At 43.5% G+C, this 21,449-nt stretch overlaps 1 protein-coding gene across 3 annotated transcripts; it reads left to right on the top strand.

Annotated features, from left to right (window-relative positions):
* The first annotated feature begins 58 nt into the window (after positions 1–58).
* On the top strand, positions 59–21,122 carry LOC125023322 (zinc finger protein DPF3-like). 3 transcript variants are annotated; one of them, XM_047610507.1, is made up of 11 exons: positions 59–1,737; positions 9,394–9,554; positions 10,860–10,967; positions 13,882–14,006; positions 14,547–14,642; positions 14,790–14,850; positions 15,496–15,537; positions 15,987–16,127; positions 17,028–17,141; positions 17,232–17,974; positions 19,010–21,122. In XM_047610507.1, exons 1-10 carry the CDS (start codon positions 1,706–1,708, stop codon positions 17,390–17,392), a joined length of 1,041 nt encoding a protein of 346 aa, XP_047466463.1. In that variant the 5' UTR covers positions 59–1,705; the 3' UTR covers positions 17,393–17,974; positions 19,010–21,122. The 3 variants fall into 3 exon arrangements, with proteins under 3 accessions (XP_047466463.1, XP_047466464.1, XP_047466462.1); XM_047610508.1 differs by lacking the exon at positions 15,496–15,537; XM_047610506.1 differs by having other exon boundaries at positions 17,028–17,974.
* Positions 21,123–21,449: the final 327 nt, after the last annotated feature.

Here is a 21,449-nt window from a genome sequence, read left to right as displayed (position 1 = left end):
CTAGAATCTAATGTAAAGATTACTTTGAAATTTAAAAAAAAATATAAATATAATGGACGAAAAAAAAAAAAAAAAATCCTATTAGCACTCTGGCATGCATGACAGTGTGAGAGATCCATGGCCTTTTATTTGTTCAGGGGTCGGCCCTCTGAATGAACCTCACTCTCTCTTCTACCAAGCGGCATTTTATCGTATTCATGTGACGAGACATATTTCATATGTTGTTTTCTTGACACTTTGATTTTAATTGTTGTCTAGATATTTACTGCCTGCTCCGAGTGTATGAAAAACTGCTTCTCAGAACTCAAAAACAGAACAAGCTGGACGAGATGTCTGTTCAACTCACTTTAATTCTGTTACTTTACGTCCGTTATTGAAACATGTTGTACATTTAATTTTGTTTGACATTGGTTACTGTATCTACGTATATTTAAGTACTTTGTATTGACAGTATGTGAACCGCCCCTTCCCCTCCATCTTGTTTGTGATTTTTGTCCTTCACACGCGGCGATGCTAAACCACATTTAGTGACCGAGAGCTTTAACGTATCATTGCAAGTTTTGTGTTACAAACGAGACCATTACATGTGGATATCATACAAAGCACAAGGTGATGCCTTTTAGACATATGCTTGTACCTGTTTTAAAAAAGAAAAACACGAGGAAAAAAAAAAAAGGTTGTCGATTGTAAGCTTTGTAGATAAAGTTGATTCCCCTTTTCGCTCCTAACGTGGAACTTTTTGGTTCTGATGTCTGATGAGAGGATGTTTTGTGTCTGCCTTGTCTCAAAATAGATTTATCCGTCTGAATGTTTCATCACACACACACACACACCCTCCTTTGAGATGCTAATATTGCACAAGATAGAATAGGAAATGCTTCATGTCTGATCACTTGTACTGGAGTTCATTCCCATGCATATTTGTGCAGTTGTCTGCTACTTCAAATAACCTTTGTAGTGTTTGAGACATACATTTTGTCCGTTTTTATTATTTTTTTCATTCAGTTTGGGTGCTACAATCAACACTCCTCACCTACAGGCCACAGAACAAGCAGCAATGACTGATATACTTTAAAACTGTTGGAAACATACTTGCGAATTCTTGCTAAACTGCTGGAAGATTTGCATAAGATTAAAGTTGTATCAGCTCTCGTCTGTCAAAACACAATCCACAACTGCCTCCACGTCTTTCGTTTGTGTGTTTTAAATCTCCCTGTGTCAGACCTCTTACTGTATGTGGGAGGAATAGCTCCTGTGCACGCCTTTGTGTTCATTAGCTTTGCTTCCATTCCTCTCCCCTACACTACAGCTTCAGACAAAGCGAGAGGAAATAATATTTGCTTGGTGCTTACTGATGACGACAAATGATTTATAATTATTTTAATAAAGAAGTAAACCCCAGCTTCCATGTTCATATTCTGTGCCATCTACACTGCATGTTGAGAGTGCCAGGGCATTAATATGCATCAAAGATACAGTAGGGGTCTCTTTAAAAAAAAAAGTGCTGTAATTCAGTTGTGTACAATATAAATACAAGGGAAAACCCTTTAAAATAATTTTGACAGTTTACCCCAGTAGGCCACGCCCCATCCGCTTGTGCTGCAAATGTATTGGTCCACGAATTCACCCCGAGCTCCCATTGGTCAATTCCCGTAGGTTTCCCTCAGAACTGCAAGACGCCGATATTGCGTTACATTGTAGCAAAATGGCGGCTGTCATTCAGAATCCACTAAAAGCGTAAGTAATTTAGACATTGAAGAAATTGTGAATAATGACTTTGTTGCCAACTCGTACGCCGAAAGCGGCTGCCCGTGCATGCCATTTCCAGCCGTGTGCATACGTCAGGCTAAGCTGTCCGAATTCATTTTGTGTACTTATTGCATAGCAAAGTAGCCTGGCATAGTTTCTTTTATTCCTCTGTATTTTTTTTTTTTTAAAAAAAACAACATTTCGTCTCGAGCGTGTGCGTTAAGGCTGCTTGTCATTTTTCACCGTACTGGCGGAGCCTTTCCTAGACACGGCTGTGCATTCAACGCCGGAGAGTGTCGTCTTTCCTGGGCTGTAAATTTATTTGAAAACTGTCGACAACGTGCCTCGGCGCTGCAACGAATAATTAAAAGCCGATTTTCTTCGAGCTCGGTCGGGCACAGCTGCGGAATATCATCCGACATTCCGAAAGTCGTTTATAGTTGGTGTAAATTGTCGACATGTCAACTTTGGCTCCTCCGAGCGCAGACGTGGTCAGGACCCGGTAAAGCAAGCAGGCAGGCAAGATAGCGAGCAAGGGAGGAGGCATTTTGTATTTGCATGCTTTGCTGGGGGAAATCGACAAAAGTGACAGCAATTTGAGTCCGACGCCGAAAATAGGCTGTCACTCTGGTCTCAAATAGCCCGTGCATTAGTCATTTTAACCTCTCAACTTCAAAGAAAATACTCCACCTTTTTCCTCCATTTCTCCTTTGTTCTTCTGTATTGTTTCACCAATTCCTCTGGCAGACATATTACTGTAAGTTAGAAACACTTAGACTCCTGCTTTTGGCTTCTTTTATTTTTTTTTATTTTATTTATTTTTTTTTAATTCTGTTTTAAACGCAGAAGCTGTTGAAAATGCACATTGGGTCGTGGGTGACAGCAGCATGTATTGATGTGTTCTAATCATCATGGCTCTGTGGAGGACTGTGGAGGTAGAGCAGGCGCTCCACTGTGCCTTTAAGTGGAGGAGTGCTGGAGATTAGCTTGGTCCAGGATCCTGGGCCCATCTGTCAGAGAGATGCTCCGGCGGAGAGGAAGTGTTGGCCACAAGCAGGAGAACCATCTGCTCCTCCACAGAGGTACCCTGCCACCTCCGTGGACTGTAGCGCTGAGAGTGGACCTCACATCACCCACACTGCTGCCACCGTCGCTGTCGCACTGTTGCTACACCCGGGGAAGGATGCTGCGTGTTGTTTCTTGCGCCTCATTGTCTGTAGTTCTGTATTTCTTTGTGCACAGGGCCAGTTTGCACTGTTGCCAAACATGGTGTTTTTTATTTATTTATTTTTTTTATTACAGTTTCCAGACTTCAGTTTGTTAGGTGGCCTTTAAGCAAGAAAACCCACCTCCTTCACACTCAGTGGCCGCCGCTCAAGAAAAGAGCCGAATAAAATAAACAAATAGAATCTTTGCTTACTTATTAGTCGCTTGCACTTTTCTCACAGCGCTTCGTCCCACCCGGGGGAATTGCCCCCGATACAATCACGGCTCCCGTCTGCTGGCACCTGAGCAGCTCGGTGAAGCTCTTAATGTTAAATAAATAATACTTCTGTGTGGCTGCTTCTGCGTTTTTTACGCCGTGGGAGCGGGATCGTTGTTGTGAAAGTGCGTTTTACCTTCCTCTCCCTCGCTGTGCGTGTCTGCTGTCAAGGCTCCGTTTCATCTCGGGGACGTTTTAGCATTCTGATGTGGAATGTCTCCTTGCTATAAGCTGTGCTTAATGAAGTGTTTCAATCTGCTATAATTAGCCTCTGTCTCGGGTTTCTGACTTCATTTCACACGTTTGTCAGATTATAATTAGTCACACTTGACACTAATTGGATGTCGCTCCTGTGGACCAGTTTGACCTTTTTTTTTTTTTCGTATTAAGATGATTCACTTTAGGGAATGAAACGCTGGTTTGACTTTGTTGTAGAGATGTGGCGGATGGAGCCGCGGCGCGCAAGCCCGCGCACGTCTGTGTGAGGTCTGAGCATGGGACAGCAGTAATCTCCAGAATCTGCTGATTAAAATGGAGTCCGGGATATTTAATTAATAAAGGCGCCCATAAAGCTGCTCGTTAAAAATTTGAGCCACAGCTGGAGTTTTCTGGGCACCTCTTCTTTCCACAGCTCTCTCTCCCGACACCACATCACCACCAATCCTTTCGCATTTCTGGGCTTCCTTCGACAATTGGTGTTGAGTGGACTTTTGGGTGAGTCAGGCAGGCCGTTGATTGGCACTGCAGTGTGGAGGTGTATGGTCTGGTTTTTTTACTCCTGCCCTCAGCCAGACTGTGTTGCTCTGATTGGTGTGATCGGAGGTTGTTCTCAGGATGCAGTCACTCGCTGGGCCCTCCCCCATAACTCTTGTTATGTGGTAGCTCGAGCTTCCTGTGAAGCAGCAGTGCACCTGCAAATTTGAGAAACCTACTAAATAGAGCAGAAGAGACAGAAGATGTGTTTTTAGATCGTTTCCCCCCTCTCGTTTATTTTTCATTTCGGTCAGATCTCTTAATGGTGCTTTAAAACGTGTCGTCGAGGCCGCTGATCACTTCAGGCTGCTCCCCTGCACGCTGCAGTTTGTCGTCAGATATGCAAAATGTGTGTTGACACATGCTCATATTACGGACGCAGCCATGTGACACGGTGGACCGTTGAGAGGAATACGCTGATAGCGGAGGCCCCAGTGGCCACAAGATTTGCTTTTTGTTTCTCGCTCTCATGCACGCACTCACCTTCTCTACTCAGTTGGAAGACATTGAGGATGTGTAGTACATACCTCCGAGGCCCTGACGTGCACACAAGTTTCTAGTGTTTCTAGTACACTTTCGGTCCCCAGGACGTCGTCACCGCCAGGCTGTGAAGTTAAATCCATGGTCATTGCAGCTTTTGGTATATTTTCACCAGCTTTGTTTAAACTGTTTTCATGAAAGTATCTTTTCATTAGTCTGCACATGTATTTGTGTTCCTGGTGTTCTTCAAATCTGCTTTATTTTGAAGCTATTGCATCGTTTTTAATCTTTAAAACCTTAAAATGTCCCCTTTTTAGCTTCCTTAGTTGGTGGTAAAAAAAATAATAAATGAAACTGTTTGTAATAGCCCCTCATTGCACAGGAAAACTATGTGCACACAACTATTACAGGTATGTCACAGTTGATCCAAGAAGCTGCTGTGGATCTTTACACCAGACATAAAGTGTTTCAATTTCCTGGGTTGTGTCTTTTCGCCACTTCGCTTCGTTTCAGAGTTATTGGAACGGATAGAAAAGATGGACTGAATGAGTAAAACTGTAGTAGCACTTCAACCACTGCATCGTCTTAGGACCGTAACTAATGGTCAGTCACTGGCTGATGTGTTGAGCCATCAGTGGGCGTTTAGTTTGTGTGGTGTGTGTCATACCAGATGCACTAGTCCCTGTTGCCAGCTCCTCAGTGAGTTGAGCATGTTAAATCAATGGCGGTACATGTCAAGAGAAGTCACTTACTGGCTGATCCCTTTACCAAACAAATGCATGAGAAGGCAAATACAAGTGACAGAAGTAAGCAGTCAGAAGGGAATTCACATACTGCTCTAATTATTATCCATCTACATCTCATCTGAGCATTCCCATGCACAGATCAGGCATAACATTATGACCACTTGACTAATATTGTGTCTCCAAAATAGTTGTGGCTCCGCAGAGAATGGACATGGACCTTCTGAGGGTGTCCTGTGGTGTCTGGCAACAGGATGTTGTTAGTGGGGGCCTTTAGGTCCTATGGGTCGAGGGGAGGGACCTCTGTGGATCATTCCACATTCCACAGATCAGTTTGGGATCTAGTGAGTTTTTGAGGCCTGGTCGACACCTTCTGCTGTTTTTTTGACTTGTTCCTGAACAGTATTTGTGTGTGTGTCTGTGTCAGGCTGCATCCTGCTGAGGATGGCTACTGCCATCAAGGGGTGGGGGTGCCTGGTCTGGTGTAAGTAGGTGGTATATGTCAAAGTAACATCCACACGAATGCCAGGTCTAATAGTTTCCCAGCAGAACATTGAATTGTCAAGTGTTATTTACTTCCCCTGTAAGCGGTAGGGCTGGGTACCGAACTTCGATACATTTCTAGTAACGACTGAAATGCTCTGATCCTATCGAATATCAAAAAATGAATTATCTTTTGGTGCCAAATTCAGATATACAAGAAAGTAAATCATAGCCAGTCATAGCCAATAATAATTTTTCACACAAGTCGCTGGTGTAACGTGGAGTTGGAGGGAAGCTTTTAGCCACGGATGCTAGTAGCATAGCGTCAGCATTAGTAAAGTTGCAAGGCAGGAGACTGTGAAGAGATTTCCACACATTGCATTTATTTAACATAAATATAAAAAGCATATGGTGCCAAAAGTGGTTACAAATCAGAGAGAACAATGCCACAAGTTAACACAGGAGAGGAGGCGCTTGTAGCTAGCAAAGCTAAACCAGGATCTACAAGCCAAAAGTCTGGATGACCGGGTGGCTTATAGCCTTCAACCGGCTTCCACACTACTGAAATTAAGGAATCAAGAGACAATGGAAAAAGTCGCACTTGCTGTAGTGGCGCCACCCTCTGGCATAGACTAGTAACTGCTCTATGTAATACTGAGGTTGTTAATGGCGATTGGCTTTCACAAGTTATGTTGGCATGTTGTGGCAAAAGATATGTTTATATTATGTTAATTTTTGATTTGAATCACCAGTAAAAATGGAAGATAAAAGTTGTGCTGTCTGCCAATGTATGTTAATTGTTCAAATTTGTTTTAAAGCATCTGGTATCAAAAAATTCTCTTTCTAGAACCAGTATCGAAACCGGCTTTGTATCAAAAAAAAAAAAATTAACAACACCTAGCCCTAGTTAGTGGTCATGTCATGCCTGATGTACATTATGTGCTAGCTGTTGACTGTAATCTTTGCGGTGTGTTCACGTGCAACATTTTGGTACAGATGTGAAGCGACATTAAGCCTAGATTAGTCAGTGGTTATCTTTAGCTCCTTGATGTCAGTTGCTGTGTTAAGACTCAAATCAACAGACAATGCGCGAACAGAGACGTGCACCTCAAGGAGGAGAAAAGTTGTGGTCGTTGACCTATGCTGTCGGAGGTTGTGTGTGCGTGTGACGCACTCTCCCTTCCTGTGCAGTTGGTCTGTGGGTCTTGTCACTCATTACAGGTGTCAGAAAGATCTCTCACCTAAGCCAGTGCACCTGCTGCTCGGGGCGGCGGGGGTCTGATGGAGAATGTGTCGTCGCGCAGGCAGCCAGCAGCACCCACCAGAAGACTTATACCAGCTTATTTGTTCCGTCACTCCTCACTCCTCACCCCCGCCTCCCACCGAACCTCTGCGCATTTCCACCGAGACCGATCAGCCTCCTCTCCTCCTCTGTTCTGTTCAACGTGAGCAATCGCAGGAGTTTCTTGGCACTAGACTGGGCCCGTGGCTGCCTTCAGGGAGCATTTACAGCTGGTCTGCTTTTAGTAAACTGATATGTCCCATCAGAACTGTGTGTTGATATCAAGGAATGAAGCACGCAGGTTAGTTTGAGTGGGATTCGGTGTTGGAAACAACACACTCAGTCCACATATGGTACAGATAGACAAACACAAATGCTACGTTTTATTACACATCTGTGTGCCATTATTTTTTATGGCCGAAATATTTATCCTAAGCCCTTGATCGAGCTACTGGTGAACTTGCGGGTTCGCCTTGGTGTCGAGCCTGTTTTCAGTCTTTCCCTGTGTGATTTCTCTCGTAAAAATTCCTGCATGTTAAAGCCTCAGGAAGCGCAGAGAAATTGGTGTTTATGATTAGAACATGAAGTAGGAAAAACAGTGCTGTATTTATTAGTCCTTCTTGTTGGCTGTTTTGAAACTCCCTGTTTTTTTTTTTTTTTTCATATATATTTCCCTTTTTCCCTTTCCCTTTTTCTCATCTCACACCTTCCTAACCCTGTCTACACTCGCTCTGTACCTGCGACTGTTTACTCTTCTCACTCACACTGACACGAAGCCTCTCTTTCCCAGAAGCCTCGCACACTGTGGCTTTGTCCCGGCCACAGAGCCGTGGGTTAGTGCGGGACAGCATTCCTGACGCGGCTGTTCGTCTGCCGGACATCGTCTCCGCGAGCGTTAGGCGGGGAGCACAGAGGCAGAGAAGGAGAGTGGGAGCAGGAAGACGCTGACAAATCAGCCTCCCACCTCCTCCGCCGCTAGTTTAAGATTCTGGGCTCGACTCCGGGCCCACAGCTCATTAGTTTCACTTCAAAATGGCCGTCCTCCTAATGTTGTAATTGAGAACACGTGGAGGAACTTCATTATTCAGGTTGTGGGGACGTTCATACCGGGAGAAGGGTGGCTGTTCTTCACCCTGTCGGCCCTGTGAAATCAGACCGCGTTTTGAGAACACACACAAACTACCTTGTCACGATTTCATAGTTTCAAGCATTTAGCCCATCTTTGATATAGTTAAATTAGAACCTGCCCTTGTGCTAGGCGCTCTGCTGAGATTAATTAAGTAGGCTAATTACCATACCAGGCGTGTGGCAGCGATTGAGGGCTTGAATGTGAAATTTCCTCCCCCATTTCACTCTGAATATTAACACTGAAAGCCTGAGGGACTGCCAAAATCTCAGTGGCGCTAAGAAAAAGTGGAACTAGAGTGCGAGAGTCTTAGCTGTTCGACGGCGACTCCACATCAGACGCCGTTGCCGCCGTGATAATCTAACTCGGTCAGCACCAGTGTGATCTATCTTAAAATCAGAGCGGACAAAGATCCCACAGAGGTAGTAATACATTTAACCTCAGGAGCGGGAGTCGTTGAACTGTCGTAAATGGGTTGCATTGTTTTTCTCCTTCTGCAAATTCTGCCCCGATGGCAACCTGGTAACCAGAGAGGCTCAGCTGTCAGTTTCATGTAAGGAGGGTTTTGCATACAATGTGTGCGGACGGTGTAAAACACGTACCTCTACACATGTTTTGAACTCATTTCCTCGTGTTTTATGGATGTAATTCCTGTCATCTTATTGTTGTTTCTGGCAGCAAAGCAACAGGCCATTATCAGAAAAGCCGTACATAATAATAAGCCTCATCTGCATATGAGAGATTGTGTCACTGCAGTCGTGTTTAGTGTGTCTTTTTCAAGTACCTCATCAGTAATGGACAGTATATTTCAAGTCAAAATAATTTATTTAATCCCACTATTCACATGAAAGTACAGTACCTTCTAAATCTAGCTTCTTTGCCAATGGAGAAAATATTGTCAATCAGTACATTTCTATTTATTAGCAAAAGTCAACATAAAATAAGATCTATATTGATCCCTAAAGGGAAATTCCAAAGCTCAGTGTATAATGTAATAAACATTAAATGGCCATTCTACATTTTGAGCACTTGTATAAATTAGTTAAATGACTTCACATGACTTTTAGTATTTCTATAGTGTGGTGGTGCTGCCCTCAAATGGGCTCTAGTTTATCATGTTCCCAAAAAACTCACTCGCCCTGTTTTTTTTCACTTTCACTTTTTATTTCATGCATTAAGCTACCGGGTCATTGGTTGAACATGTCATAATAAATAAACCGGCATGCCCCGTTTGAAGGCAGCGTCATTTCAGATCGTGTACACAGAGTAACTTGTGTTTGGCACCTTTCTGCAGATTGGGCGACCAGTTCTACAAGGACGCCATCGAGCAGTGCCGCAGTTACAATGCCAGGCTGTGTGCTGAACGCAGCGTCCGCCTGCCGTTCCTGGACTCTCAAACCGGCGTGGCCCAGAACAACTGCTACATCTGGATGGAACGCCACCATCGCAGCCCCGGTGGGCAAACACACACATACTGTAGATGCATGGAAATAATGTGTTTATGGGTCATTAAGCTTATAAGAATGGAGTCTGCAAGTAATAATTCTCATTAGATTAATCTGTAGATTGCTTTTTTTTATGCTTCATCAACCAGTCACTCAGTCTATAATGTGCTAGACAAAAAAACAACACTTTTTCTCTTCAAAAAAACATTTTTAGTTTAAAACTGTTTTACTTATATATTTATAATATAATTAAACTATTTTGGTTTTGGCACAAAACAGAAGTTATTTGAACACATTAGTTTTGCCTCTGGGAAATCATTAGTTTTTTTTCTCCCCCTGTTGTTCTCTAAAATATTGAATTGATTAATCCAAAATAAGTGGTAAATTGCAGAAAATCTTCACGTTTTAGAAAGTTATTGGATTTTTGTCTTCATAAAATAGCCCTTTACCGGCACTGTTGCTAATTACTTTTCTCAAGTAATTAGCAACCTGAACCTTTAGCTCTGTTTGTGATTTTTCAAGGGATACCCCCAATTAACTGAACCAAGTAATGCATGGAAATAATGATCACTGTGATTACTGTTACATTTTGATTTAACCTCCTGAGATCCTCTCCCCTCATATGGGGATGTTAAGTGTTATTTTTGTTGCAGCTTCTTCTGCTTCATTTAAAATTTTATCCTCATAACTAGATGCTAGTTGGTGTAAAAACATGATAAGGAGCGTTTCAGTGGATTCATTCTGCAGCCGATCTCGTGACAAAAGTGCAAAAATGTGCAAAACCTCATCAAATTTCTCAGTTGAAGCCTGTTTATTCATCCATATTAGCTTTTCTAGTTTAATACGACAAGAAAACGTAACAAATCAATAATAACAAGCTATAACTTAAACTCTATATTAGCAATATAACTCTAATTAGCAAATACTCTTTTGGGAATTCATTATTTGCATTTCTGAAAATGTGTTTTATATTTTCTTATATATTGGTGACTTTATTGTAACATACAGTGAATTAGTCCCTGTGTCCACATATGAGGACATAATTCTTTCCTAAAACTACTTCCTGTTCGAAGGTTAGTTTTTATACTTCTTAGGTCCTAATAATCCCAAATACCTTGGATAAATTAAAAATGCATAGAAAACGAAAGCTCAAATCTCAGGAGGATAAAGATCTTTCCACGTTTCAAAATCTAATAGTAACTTCTTTATTTCTGTGAACAGCAGTGAGACCCGTACAAGTAGCGCCGTTTCATAATCATCACGGCTGAGGAGTTGAAGCTGTCTTTCTAGCATGTGCATCACTGTTTTTATGCAGGGGTGGCAGCAGGGCAGATGTACACGTACCCCGCCCGCTGCTGGAGAAAGAAGAGACGGCTGCACAACACCACAGATCCCCGCCTTGGCATCTACGGTCTCCAGCTCGGTAAGACCGGCCCGGCCTCCTCTCTAGAAGCCACCTGCCTGTCGCTCCCTGCTCCTCTCCGTGTCTCCTCCTGCCGCCTCTCCTCCGCCCCCAGTCTCCACCCTCTTCCTCAACCTCCTTCAGCTCATGTGATTACTGGTGATGATCTGGAATAATCTCACTAAAAGCATATCACTCAGTCTCCGCTCGCTGAGCAGAACAGACTGCCACTCATTTTTCAGTGGATGAAATGTGGCTGTGTTCACCCCGGCTGGTAAACTTGTTTTGTGAGAAGTAGAACATGTAATTAGATTTACCACTGCTGGGAGCAGTGAGACAGAGTTCGGCCACTGCAGACAGTATTTAATAAATGTTATGGAATGGAGTTTGGCCTTCTCTGGCTGCCAAACAGCTCACTCAACACATTTACCCTCGTCTATGATATTCTCACTCTGACTTATTTTCTGCTTACCGCCTCCCTTGCTGATTGCTTTTGTCCCTTTCTCTCCGGCAACTCTTGTATCTCTCCATCCGTCTCAGTAGTCCACATGCAGTCTGTGTGTGTTTTGTGGCCCGTTGTGTTCCTGAACTCAAGTACCTGTCCCTTTCTGTGCCCAAGGCTTTTATGCCCACTGGGATGTCACACAATCCTAAGGAATGAGCACAACAAAAGAGACAATCTCGCACCGAAGCGTTCTTTCGCTTTCTAGTAGTTTCTGTAAAAAGCTGCGAGGGGGCTCATTGTGTTTTGACAGAAATCTCCAAGATAACAACGCTTCAGTTTAAATTTCTGCCTAGCGTGCTACAAATGATCGGACAGTGCAAATGAGAGAAAGCGAAAGTAAGATGTTGCGATAGCATATGAACCGAGCCTTTGTCTCCCGAACACATCCCATTGTAGCCTATTGTCTTCCGCTGAGCTCCCGCTCGCTAAGACCCCACCGCCACTCCGCTCTCCCTTCCCTCCTCCGACAGCAGCGGATTGTACGTGCCTGTGTCTGCGAGTGTGCAGCAGAGGGGAAACATATCCTGATTTAACCTGGCGTCTCTTATATGGAGCACGTTGTGCAGCTGGCCAGAGGTGGCCTGCACAGGGCAGCAGCCAGAGTCTGTCTCGCTGTCTAACTGATGGTGTGCTAGAGAGACTGGGGCTGCATGCAGAATCAGCTCCCTGCTGCAGGCTGCTGCTGGCTCTATTTTTAGCCCCCCCAGCTCCCATGGGTTGGGAGAGAGTGGAGGGAGGGAGGGAAAGGGTGGGGTGGGGTTGGGTGGGGAGGGGGGGTTGTCTCGTCGCGGAGAGTTGAAAGTCAACGTGTGCAGACACAATGGTGAGGGGCTGTCGCCACATGGTGGAGGGGCCCATTTTGGAGAAGCTCGCTTCATCCGCCTCTCACGCCCACCTCCTCTGCCTGCCTCTTACCTACGCCGTCGTCTGCTGCTTCAGCCCTTCATCCTCGATGTTCTGCAAAAGTCTTCCTAGCGGGCGCAGTGGTGAGATGAGGGGCTGATAGAAAGCTGGAGTCAGGGGGCTTTGAAGTGTGTCCTCTTTTCTGTGATCCACAGAGCAGTTGGATGATCACGGAGCTCTCTGTGGAGGAGAGATTGTGTAAATAAGATGTGTGAATCCGACTGACTGTCAAAGCTTTTGTTTGCTCTGCTTTGTCGGCTCAACCTGCTCTCCTCCTACACTGTTTGTTTGGATCTTTACCGTAGGAGGAGATATCTGCATGATGTGCTCAGGTTAAAGTGATAAGCCATTTAAGTACATTTACCTCAGAGATTCCTGTGGACAAAGTCAGCCTAGTGTTTACACAGAGCTCAGTGACGGTGCCATAGACCATATGTGAGCAGCCTCCAGGTCTGAAAAGTCGCTTGATTTATTATATCTGTAAACATATCACTGATGGGCAAGAGTTTATGTCTCTATCACTAGGATAGAGACATAAACTCTAAGTCTTCAATACAGCATAATGGTCATTTAGTGAAATTTATAGTGGAATTTGTTCCCGTTTAGAGTAAAATAGAACCCAAGTAGTTTCAGTTGAAAGTACGCTTCTGGCCAAGTACAGTCCCCATACCTAGATGTGTCTTTGTCCCACCCCTTTTACCCAGGATGCATAGGGAAGTAACCTGTGTGTACTTTATTCGGTCAGGTGTCCCAGAATACATTTTGTCGGCATCATCAAGTGCACTGCTGTTCCACTACCGTCTTCCAAACTTTAGAATCATATTCTCAAGTCTGAACTTCCGAATACGAAATTGGGAGTTAACCTACTTAGTATTGATGGCACGATGGCAAAGTATGTGAACTTTGGACTTGCATGCTTGGTAGTTTGCATTCTGCAATTGGAACAATTGCCTATCATCCTCAATAAAACGGGCGGGGCAAGAACTCATCTGAGTATTTGGACCGTACTTGATCAGATCTGTACTTTGAATTGGAAACAGTACGTGGACTTTCACAAGTCCCGAAGATTAAAAGCACGGATTGCAAGAATGCGTATTGAGAAACCTCCTAGACTCCAAAATGGGAGTCAACAAAGCGGTGGCTGGATTTGGAAATTACGCCCACTTCTTGTTTGCTTTCTATCAACAGTGCATTCTCCTTACAAACCAAAACATGTCTGCGGTCTTTTGTAGTATATTGCTGTGAAAATAGTTGTGATGGCACATTCTCTCGCAGGCGAATAAAAATGACAGCCATTATTACAAACAAATGCTGCTGCTAGATGCTCTTACCGCTGTATGTCTAGTGGAAGAGAAAAAGTAGAAAGCTGCTCGCACATGTCGCAGTTTGTGGAACCCCTGGATCTCGTCTCAATCATGGTGCTTGATTGCGATAAGCAGCCCATGCTAGCAAAGTGAGCAGCAGACGTGTGTTGGCATGTCATTATCGTGCGGCGACTGAGCTCGTGTTGCCTTGCGTTTATTGCAGACGGCGGTCTCATGTCCAAGGACACGCTGCCCACCCAGAGCACTACGCTGGAGGCTCTGCTGCGAGGAGAGGGTCTAGACAAGAGGAACTCCAAGAACGACGAGGAGAGCCTGCTGGAGATCCAGGTAAACGGACCGGCCTGAGACCACGTGAATGTAAATGCTCTGTGATATCACTTAAAAACGATTGAGGGCTCTGGCGCTCGGAGTGATGTGATGTGTGCCCCAACTCGTTGCCAAGGCAACCTGCCAAGTTTTTCCAGCTGACCTGCAGGGCTGACTGGCCGACTGCTGTCTCACTGCTGACCGTTCACTGGCCGCTCATTTATGCTGATGATAACGAGTAACATCGCAAATGGGAAAACGACTACGTGCCCGTTTCATTTCAATACTAATTTTAGTTAAAAGAAAATCTCTGTCGGTGATCTTCGTAGCTTTTTGTTTACAGTCAAAAGCAGCATATCTCTCGCCATCACACATTCCACTAAACTCAAGTGGAAACAGGCAGACATGGCTAATCCCTTCTCAAGAGAACCAGTTCAGCTTTACAGACACACACAACCTATTTCAGTATATGTATAATCTGTAAACATTTTCTACATTTCTTTTTACTTTAATTGCTTTTTGGTCATTGAAATGTCCTCTCCCTCTCTCCGTCTGTCTCAGAGGGTCCTGGAGGCAGATGCAGCTGAAGACGCTTTCAACGATGACGACGACTACGAGGTGGACACTCCCAAGAGAAGACACAGGGGCAAGGGAAGAGTAAGTGACAGGAAGCACAACAGCGGCCGTGCAGGCTGCAGTCGCATTCGGTCACGTTTAACTCAGCGGGATTTGTTCTGTGATGCATACGTACATCGAAAGCGTCGATTACCCTGCAGGTGGTTAACCGAGCACTTCTTCCCCCAGGGTCGGGGTTCAGGCCGCAGGAGGACAGATCTGGATGACGACAAGCCATATGTCTGTGACAGTAAGTAGAGAGAAAAATCTTCAATGTGAGGTTTTCCTTTACTGTCCAGTACTTCTTTAGTATATCTGCTGAATTCCCTTGCATTTAGTTGTGTTCGCTGCATGTTGTTACCAAAAATCTATTGTCAGTTTTGGACAGTAGCTGAAACCTCACATGTCATTGACATATTGTGTACTATTTTCCATACTGAATGCACTTTACGCACCCCTCTTACTGGTCTATTCAATTGAACAGACACATAATGACCCACAGTACTCCACATTACGTCTCTGTATCCCATTGCATTTTTCTTTTTTAGTGCTAATGGCAGGTTTTCTAAGCCTAGTCTGTGTCTCACACTTCCTTGTTTATTGAGAGGAGGGCAGAGGTCTGTAGAGAACGTCCACGGATCATTTGTTCCGGTCAATAAGCCAACTTCTCTGACTCCGTTATTAACGTAGTTCTCTGAGATGTAAATGCAGGATGACAGCAGGTTGGACTGGTGTCACTGTACTCTCAAGTTTTCCTGTACATGCAAGTTGCATGTGGAAACTCCAAGTAGGGGGTATTGGATTTTACTCCAGTTCTTGTGACTCTTCTTGAACGACACATCCTCATGTGTTTTTTGTGCCACTTATTTTTGCTTCTTGTCTCTCTCGGTTCCAGACAGATACAAACAAAAGCAGAACTCAAAATCTTCGACCTCAGGTATCTTTGGTTTAATGTCTCTCTGACAGTAGTTTCTGTTTTGATAGATTTTTGAGTGATAGTTTTGCAAGTGGTGTGATTATTGATTTAGTCTCTATATTATCTTACCTTTCTAAAAGTGCCCTTGGTGATGTGAATCTGAGCCATGCTTATTACGCCGTCTGAGTCGTAGTTTTATTTACCTCAATACGGTAATCAGATCTTAAATTGTTAACTTCTTCCTCCTTCCAGCCAGTCATAGAATAGCTATTTCGGTTAAAGGCCATTGGGAAGTTGAGTTTGACTCGGAGCTTTGTGTATGTGTCATTGCACTTCAGGCATATTGTGCCGTTTATTCTTCAAGTGGCCAGAAAAGAAGGATGGGAAATGTTGTGCTGACAATATTACATTTAGGTAATGAAATGCAGCCGCAGTAGCTTGACGGGACGTCTGCCGTCGGTTTGTTACAGTCTGTGCAAAGCGCTACAGGAACCGTACAGGACTAAGTTACCACTACACCCATTCCCACCTGGCGGAGGAGGACAGAGCCGGGGAGAGAAGCTCGGTGGCATCCCGATCCCCCACTGCACCACAGACTGACAGACACAAACGTAAGACATCTTCAGGTTTTTAATTTATCCTCTTATTATGTACTTCTGCTTTCCAGTGACATTGCTCCACTCCAGTGCCATCCTGGCTATGTTTACTTTGGAAAAAATGTGACATTTATATTTTAAGTCTTTTGAGTTTTCTTTGATCTGATTTGCCTTAAATCCTCCGCACCGGGGACGGACATTTATGGACATGATGTTTTTGTGTTCCTCTGTATGTATGTCTGGCCGTTTCTTATCAAGTCAGTGTTTGTTGTTAACGTACAGCAGGATTTAAAAAGGTTTCTACATATAATGGACCAGTTTGACCAATAGTGAAACATATAAGTTTCAAACAGCTGACTAAAATTAGCATACCACACATATCTCGCATATTTGTGTACTCTTGCTTATATCGTGATTAGTTTCTACGCTTAGTCAAATATATGTATATATGACAGAGGTTTGTTGTTTCGATACTTGTTATTTGTTATATAATTGGTTAAGAGATACTGTATATTGTACATTTCCTGTTCTATTTCTAATTTCTAATTCTTAAAATTTGTAAATAGCTGCTGGAAATATAATTTCCTGGAGGGAGTCATCCCAAAAGGATCAATAAAGTTGAGTCTAAATCTAAGTTATCTCGTCCATTAAATTCAATTGAATATCTTAATGAGAAAATGCTGATGTTGTAATTTAGATTTAAACTGAATACTCTCATGTGGCCCATATCAAACTCGGTTTGGTGTCATAGTATGAATAACTCTGGAACGTAACATAACCATACTGAGTTGTTTTCCAAACTTCCTCCTTCACTTTTGTATTGATGCCTGCGTCCAAAAGACTGAATGCGACCATGGTTTAATCATCCATCCCTAAAGCAGTATCTTTTTTTTTTTCCCTGGAATTTCTTTTTAGGTCCAAAGGGTCCAGGTGCGGCCACCATTCCCAACAACTACTGTAATAAATGCCACGGCTCAAACAAGAAAACGGGTAAATCTGGGTCTCCCTGTTCCGCCTGCCAGTGCACAAGTGAGTTTGCGTACGTCTGGGTTTATTCATTTCAGTTCAAACAGACTTGTCTGATCACTGACACTCCCGCTCCCCCGTCCTGCTCCCCAGCTGACCGCGGAGAGGAGAAGGAAGACGGGACTTTTACTGGAGCCGAGGAGCTGTTCGGCACCACCTCGGAGAGCGACACTTCCACCTTTCATGGCTTTGAGGACGACGAGCTGGAAGAACCGGCCACGAACAGCAACGGGATATCCAGACGTCACAGATAGAGCGACCCTGTTAGATTTTAAGAGACCGTTTTTTTATATATGGATTAACCTCTGGCAAAAATCTGCTGCTTCTTTTTCATTGTCTTTTTGTTTGCAGAAAGCACAAAGTGATAATTTCAGGACAGAAATGCAAGTGGAATTTTATCTACTGAACATTGTTGGATAATTTATGAACACCTTTTTTTATATATAAATATATATATCTATATGACTGTCAGCATTTTCTGACAAGTGACTCTGTGCATAGCAGACGATGTTTTTGGAGTGTTTTTTTTTTTCCCCTCGCTGGAGCAGAAGGAGCATAAAGGTTATGGACAAAAAAAAAAAAAAACACTGGAGACACTGAACAAGTGAAATTTTTCAAGGCATGAATGATAAGTTTGGTAGATGATTGAATGTCGTGGCAGAGCTACTGGATGTTTTTGAAATCGGCAGTCGATGTGACTATGAAGGCTTCTTCTTCTGCTCTAACTCTGGATTGAAAATGTGTGAAAATGAAGGAACCAATGAAAAGACTACCACAGGCTACTGGATTTGTTGGAATGAAGACAGGATAGTCGTTGCAAACTGAGTAAATGAAAGGTAAGCAACGGGAATCTCCTGCGGTCGAGTTCAAATGTGCTGTCAGAAAAGATTACAGGGCTGGAATATTTGGTTTGGAAGGGGAAATTTGATTAGGACTAAACTCATCATTTTATATTTATTTGGCAATTAGATTCAACAGAATTCAGAAACACGCTGTTTTGAAGCTGCAGGTCAGGTCATTATGCCGTGAAATCTCGGTTTTGAACCTGATGCAAAATATGCAAATAACGTGATTCATTTGTGGAACAGTCGAATATAGAGCAAACGGCAGCTGCTGTAGTTTCCGGTGCACTACTGGTTCACAACCATTCACACTGTTGTTTGTTTCACAACACATAATGAGCTGTAAAGATACACGCATCATTACGCATTTAACATTTATCTCAGATTATACACATGGTAATGTCACATGCAGCCATGAAAGAAAATAAAGTTGTTGATGAATGAAAGCAATTTATTTGGCAACTTTGTGTATATCAACCTATCAGTTAGTCATTCTGATACAGTATACAGGCGATTATATATATATCATTTTTTTTTCATTTATACAAGTTTTACAAGATATTTTAGAGGAGTCTTAATAATGTCAATAAAATGTTATTAAATAATGTTATTTAAAATGTTTTTTTGTGAATGCGATCGCGGCCCAGACCAGCTCCTAATGTGGTCAGAGCAATCTGACCACAAATACGCCCTGGATGTGTTCTCACCTGCACGTTATGTGGTTCACTTGTGATACAAGCGAATACCAGGTCTGAACAGAGCATTGGAGATGCATCGTTATGTCTATTCACTTTCACTTAATCCTGTACTTTATGATTTACACCATAGCTTCTTTACTGGCGTCATAGTGGAGATAGCATACGTGTGCTAAGGCTGGTTTCAGTTCCGTCCTCAGCTGCCATTCGTAGTCAACTATTAAATCATTGTATCCTTAAGTTTGATGTGTGACATGCTAAAAAAAAAAAAAAATGTTAATGACCATCCCAGAGCTATGTGTGACTCTGACCATTATTGTCTGTGTTTATATAGGAGTGCTCAGCACATTGGCCTATGGCCCGGAGCTGAGAGGTGACCAGTGAAGAAGAGGATTTAACCCTCGAAAAAAAAAAAAAAAAAAAACTAATGAGCCTTCATGTCCCTCCTGATTTGGGCCCGGAATAACTGACTAAAATGGATGAACAGAAATCCATCACTTCTACGGGCCGCGCGGCTTAATTGAAGCGACCGCTCCCTCGACGGTGTGTATCGACTCCTCGTGAACGTTTGAAACGCGAGGATCCGGCTTCATTTCATCCCTCTCTGCACTGTGCTGGAGCTCCTCTCTGAACCATGGGAACACTAAAGGCCAGGCCTTTGGACTGTTTGTGCCCAACGGGTGCACTCGGGGGCCCCCCCCCCCCTCCCCCGTGGCCCCGGCCTGCCCAACTCCTGCTCTGTGACTGTGTGTCTGCTGTGTGATCCGATGTGACACTAAGACGTCATTATCCTCATCACTGTGCCAGCCTGCCGCTCTGCACTGGAAACCAGCTCTGACAGCCATGCCCCTCCAACCTGATTGGACCAGTGACCCTCTGACCCCGCAGCCATAGAGATGGTGCTTAAATCCACCACTATTACATGCAGACCTCTGGACTACTGTAATAAAACTCTGACATGGACACAAAGGCTTTTCTGCTCCTGTCCCTCTGTCTGTTTTTTGCTCCTCAGCCTCTCTGATCTCAAACGAATCGCAGTGATTTAACTTTTTCCTTTCTTTTCTTTTTTTCTTTTTTTTTTTGGCATCTTTTCTCTGTTGTACAATATTTCTATGTTTTGAACTCTTTAAAGTTTGATTAGTATGACTTCTTGGGTTCGTTCAGACTGTACTGATACCTCTGTCCCTGATCAGGTGCACAATAGCCACAACTACTCAGGCATCTTTCATTTTTCCTCTGCTGTTGATTGTTCAACCACTCAAGCCCTGATTCATGTGATTGTATTCAGTCGGCGAGGAGGGACAATGACTCCCACACAAGGATCCCATTATAATCAACTCCCGGGAGGGACTTTGCGATACTGCAGCCTCATGCTATAGGAAAACACTGCAATAACAAGCTTGAGCTCTCTCTCTCTGCTGAGTCCACCTGCTCTCGTGCTTGCCGTGCGAAAACCTCTACAGTTTCTGTTTAAAAAAAAAAAGGAAAGAAAGAAAAAACAAATCTTTCACAGATTCTGACGACAGTGAGCTTCATCTCAGAGACGGACGCGACTCCGCTCAGATCTGCATCCTTAATGAAAACTGTATGGTTACCTGTGACATTTCCGTTGAGTGCTTTAGAGGGCCTAATTGCTTTATGACATTTAGAAGGTGCTTGAAGTACTGCCTTTTTAGGTCCGTAGGTCGCACATGCTGTGTAAGAGGTCTGTGTCCTTACATGTGATTATTCAGTACCGCTGCGATGTAAACAGCTGCTCCGTTTTTGACGCTAACCATCGATCCTACGTGTCTGTTATATGGCATACTGTAAGTGCTCGTTCGAACCATCTTTCCTCACTTCCCTCAGGGACCCTCCACACAGCAGTTTATCTCCACTGGACAAAGAATGCATCTTGTCAAGTGTCTTCGTCGTCTTCTCTTGTTTATCGGTTAGCGTGGTGTTAAATGGGTCATTGTGTCTTATTTCTTCCAAAGTCATGCCAGTAAGTGAAAGCATGTGTCATCAGTCATAACCTGCTAAATGTTACGTACCGTTTTTTTCTTTTTTTTTTCTTTCTTTTTTTTCTTACGAACAGGCCTAGTGCGGTGTAGTTCTGAACAAAAAAGGAGAAGCTCCTAAATGCAAAAGTTAAGTGATGTCCGCTTGAGAAAAAAAAGGTGTCACCAATCATTGAAAAAGCCTGTATACCTCGTCAAAGACACAGCAATAGGCCCTGGTACTCTCCTGTCAAGCCTGCCGGTGGGGTGGAGCGGGAGGATCGGGGTGGGAACGGAGCCAAGAGGAGATGAAATGGACGTGTGTTGTTTTGTTTTTTGTTCTTTTTGTTTTTTTTTTGTTTTTCATCTTCAGCTGTAAATACAAGTCGAAATGGAGAGAATGAAGAAGTCTTTGTTTGTTAAACTATTTTTATTGTTCTGACAAAAAAATAAAGAAAAAAAAAAGCCCGAATCTTTTTTTTCTGAGAAGGCGCGGGGGGGGGGGGGGGGTCTCTTTTAGGAGGCAGCAGATAAGCAGAACAATCCTAGACTGGATCAATAGGTTGGAGTGACCCTCAGACGGAGAGGAAAAACACCGCTTGAGTGTGTGTGTGTGTGGAAGCTTTGGACTCTAAATAGGAAGCAAGATGACAAAAAAAAAAAAAAAGTAGCTCACAGAGAACTTATCGATCGGTATGTGCTGCTTGAGAGATTGCAAGTGAGTCTGTGGAAGACGTATTAGCAGTCGGCTATAAGGAGAGGGGGACATTTACTGTTGGCAATAAAAGAGACAAG

The sequence above is a fragment of the Mugil cephalus genome, chromosome 17 (assembly GCF_022458985.1).
Source record: "Mugil cephalus isolate CIBA_MC_2020 chromosome 17, CIBA_Mcephalus_1.1, whole genome shotgun sequence".
NCBI lineage: Eukaryota > Metazoa > Chordata > Actinopteri > Mugiliformes > Mugilidae > Mugil > Mugil cephalus.
Note: the sequence above shows the minus strand (reverse complement) of the source record. Positions and strands in the feature narration are given on the sequence as shown.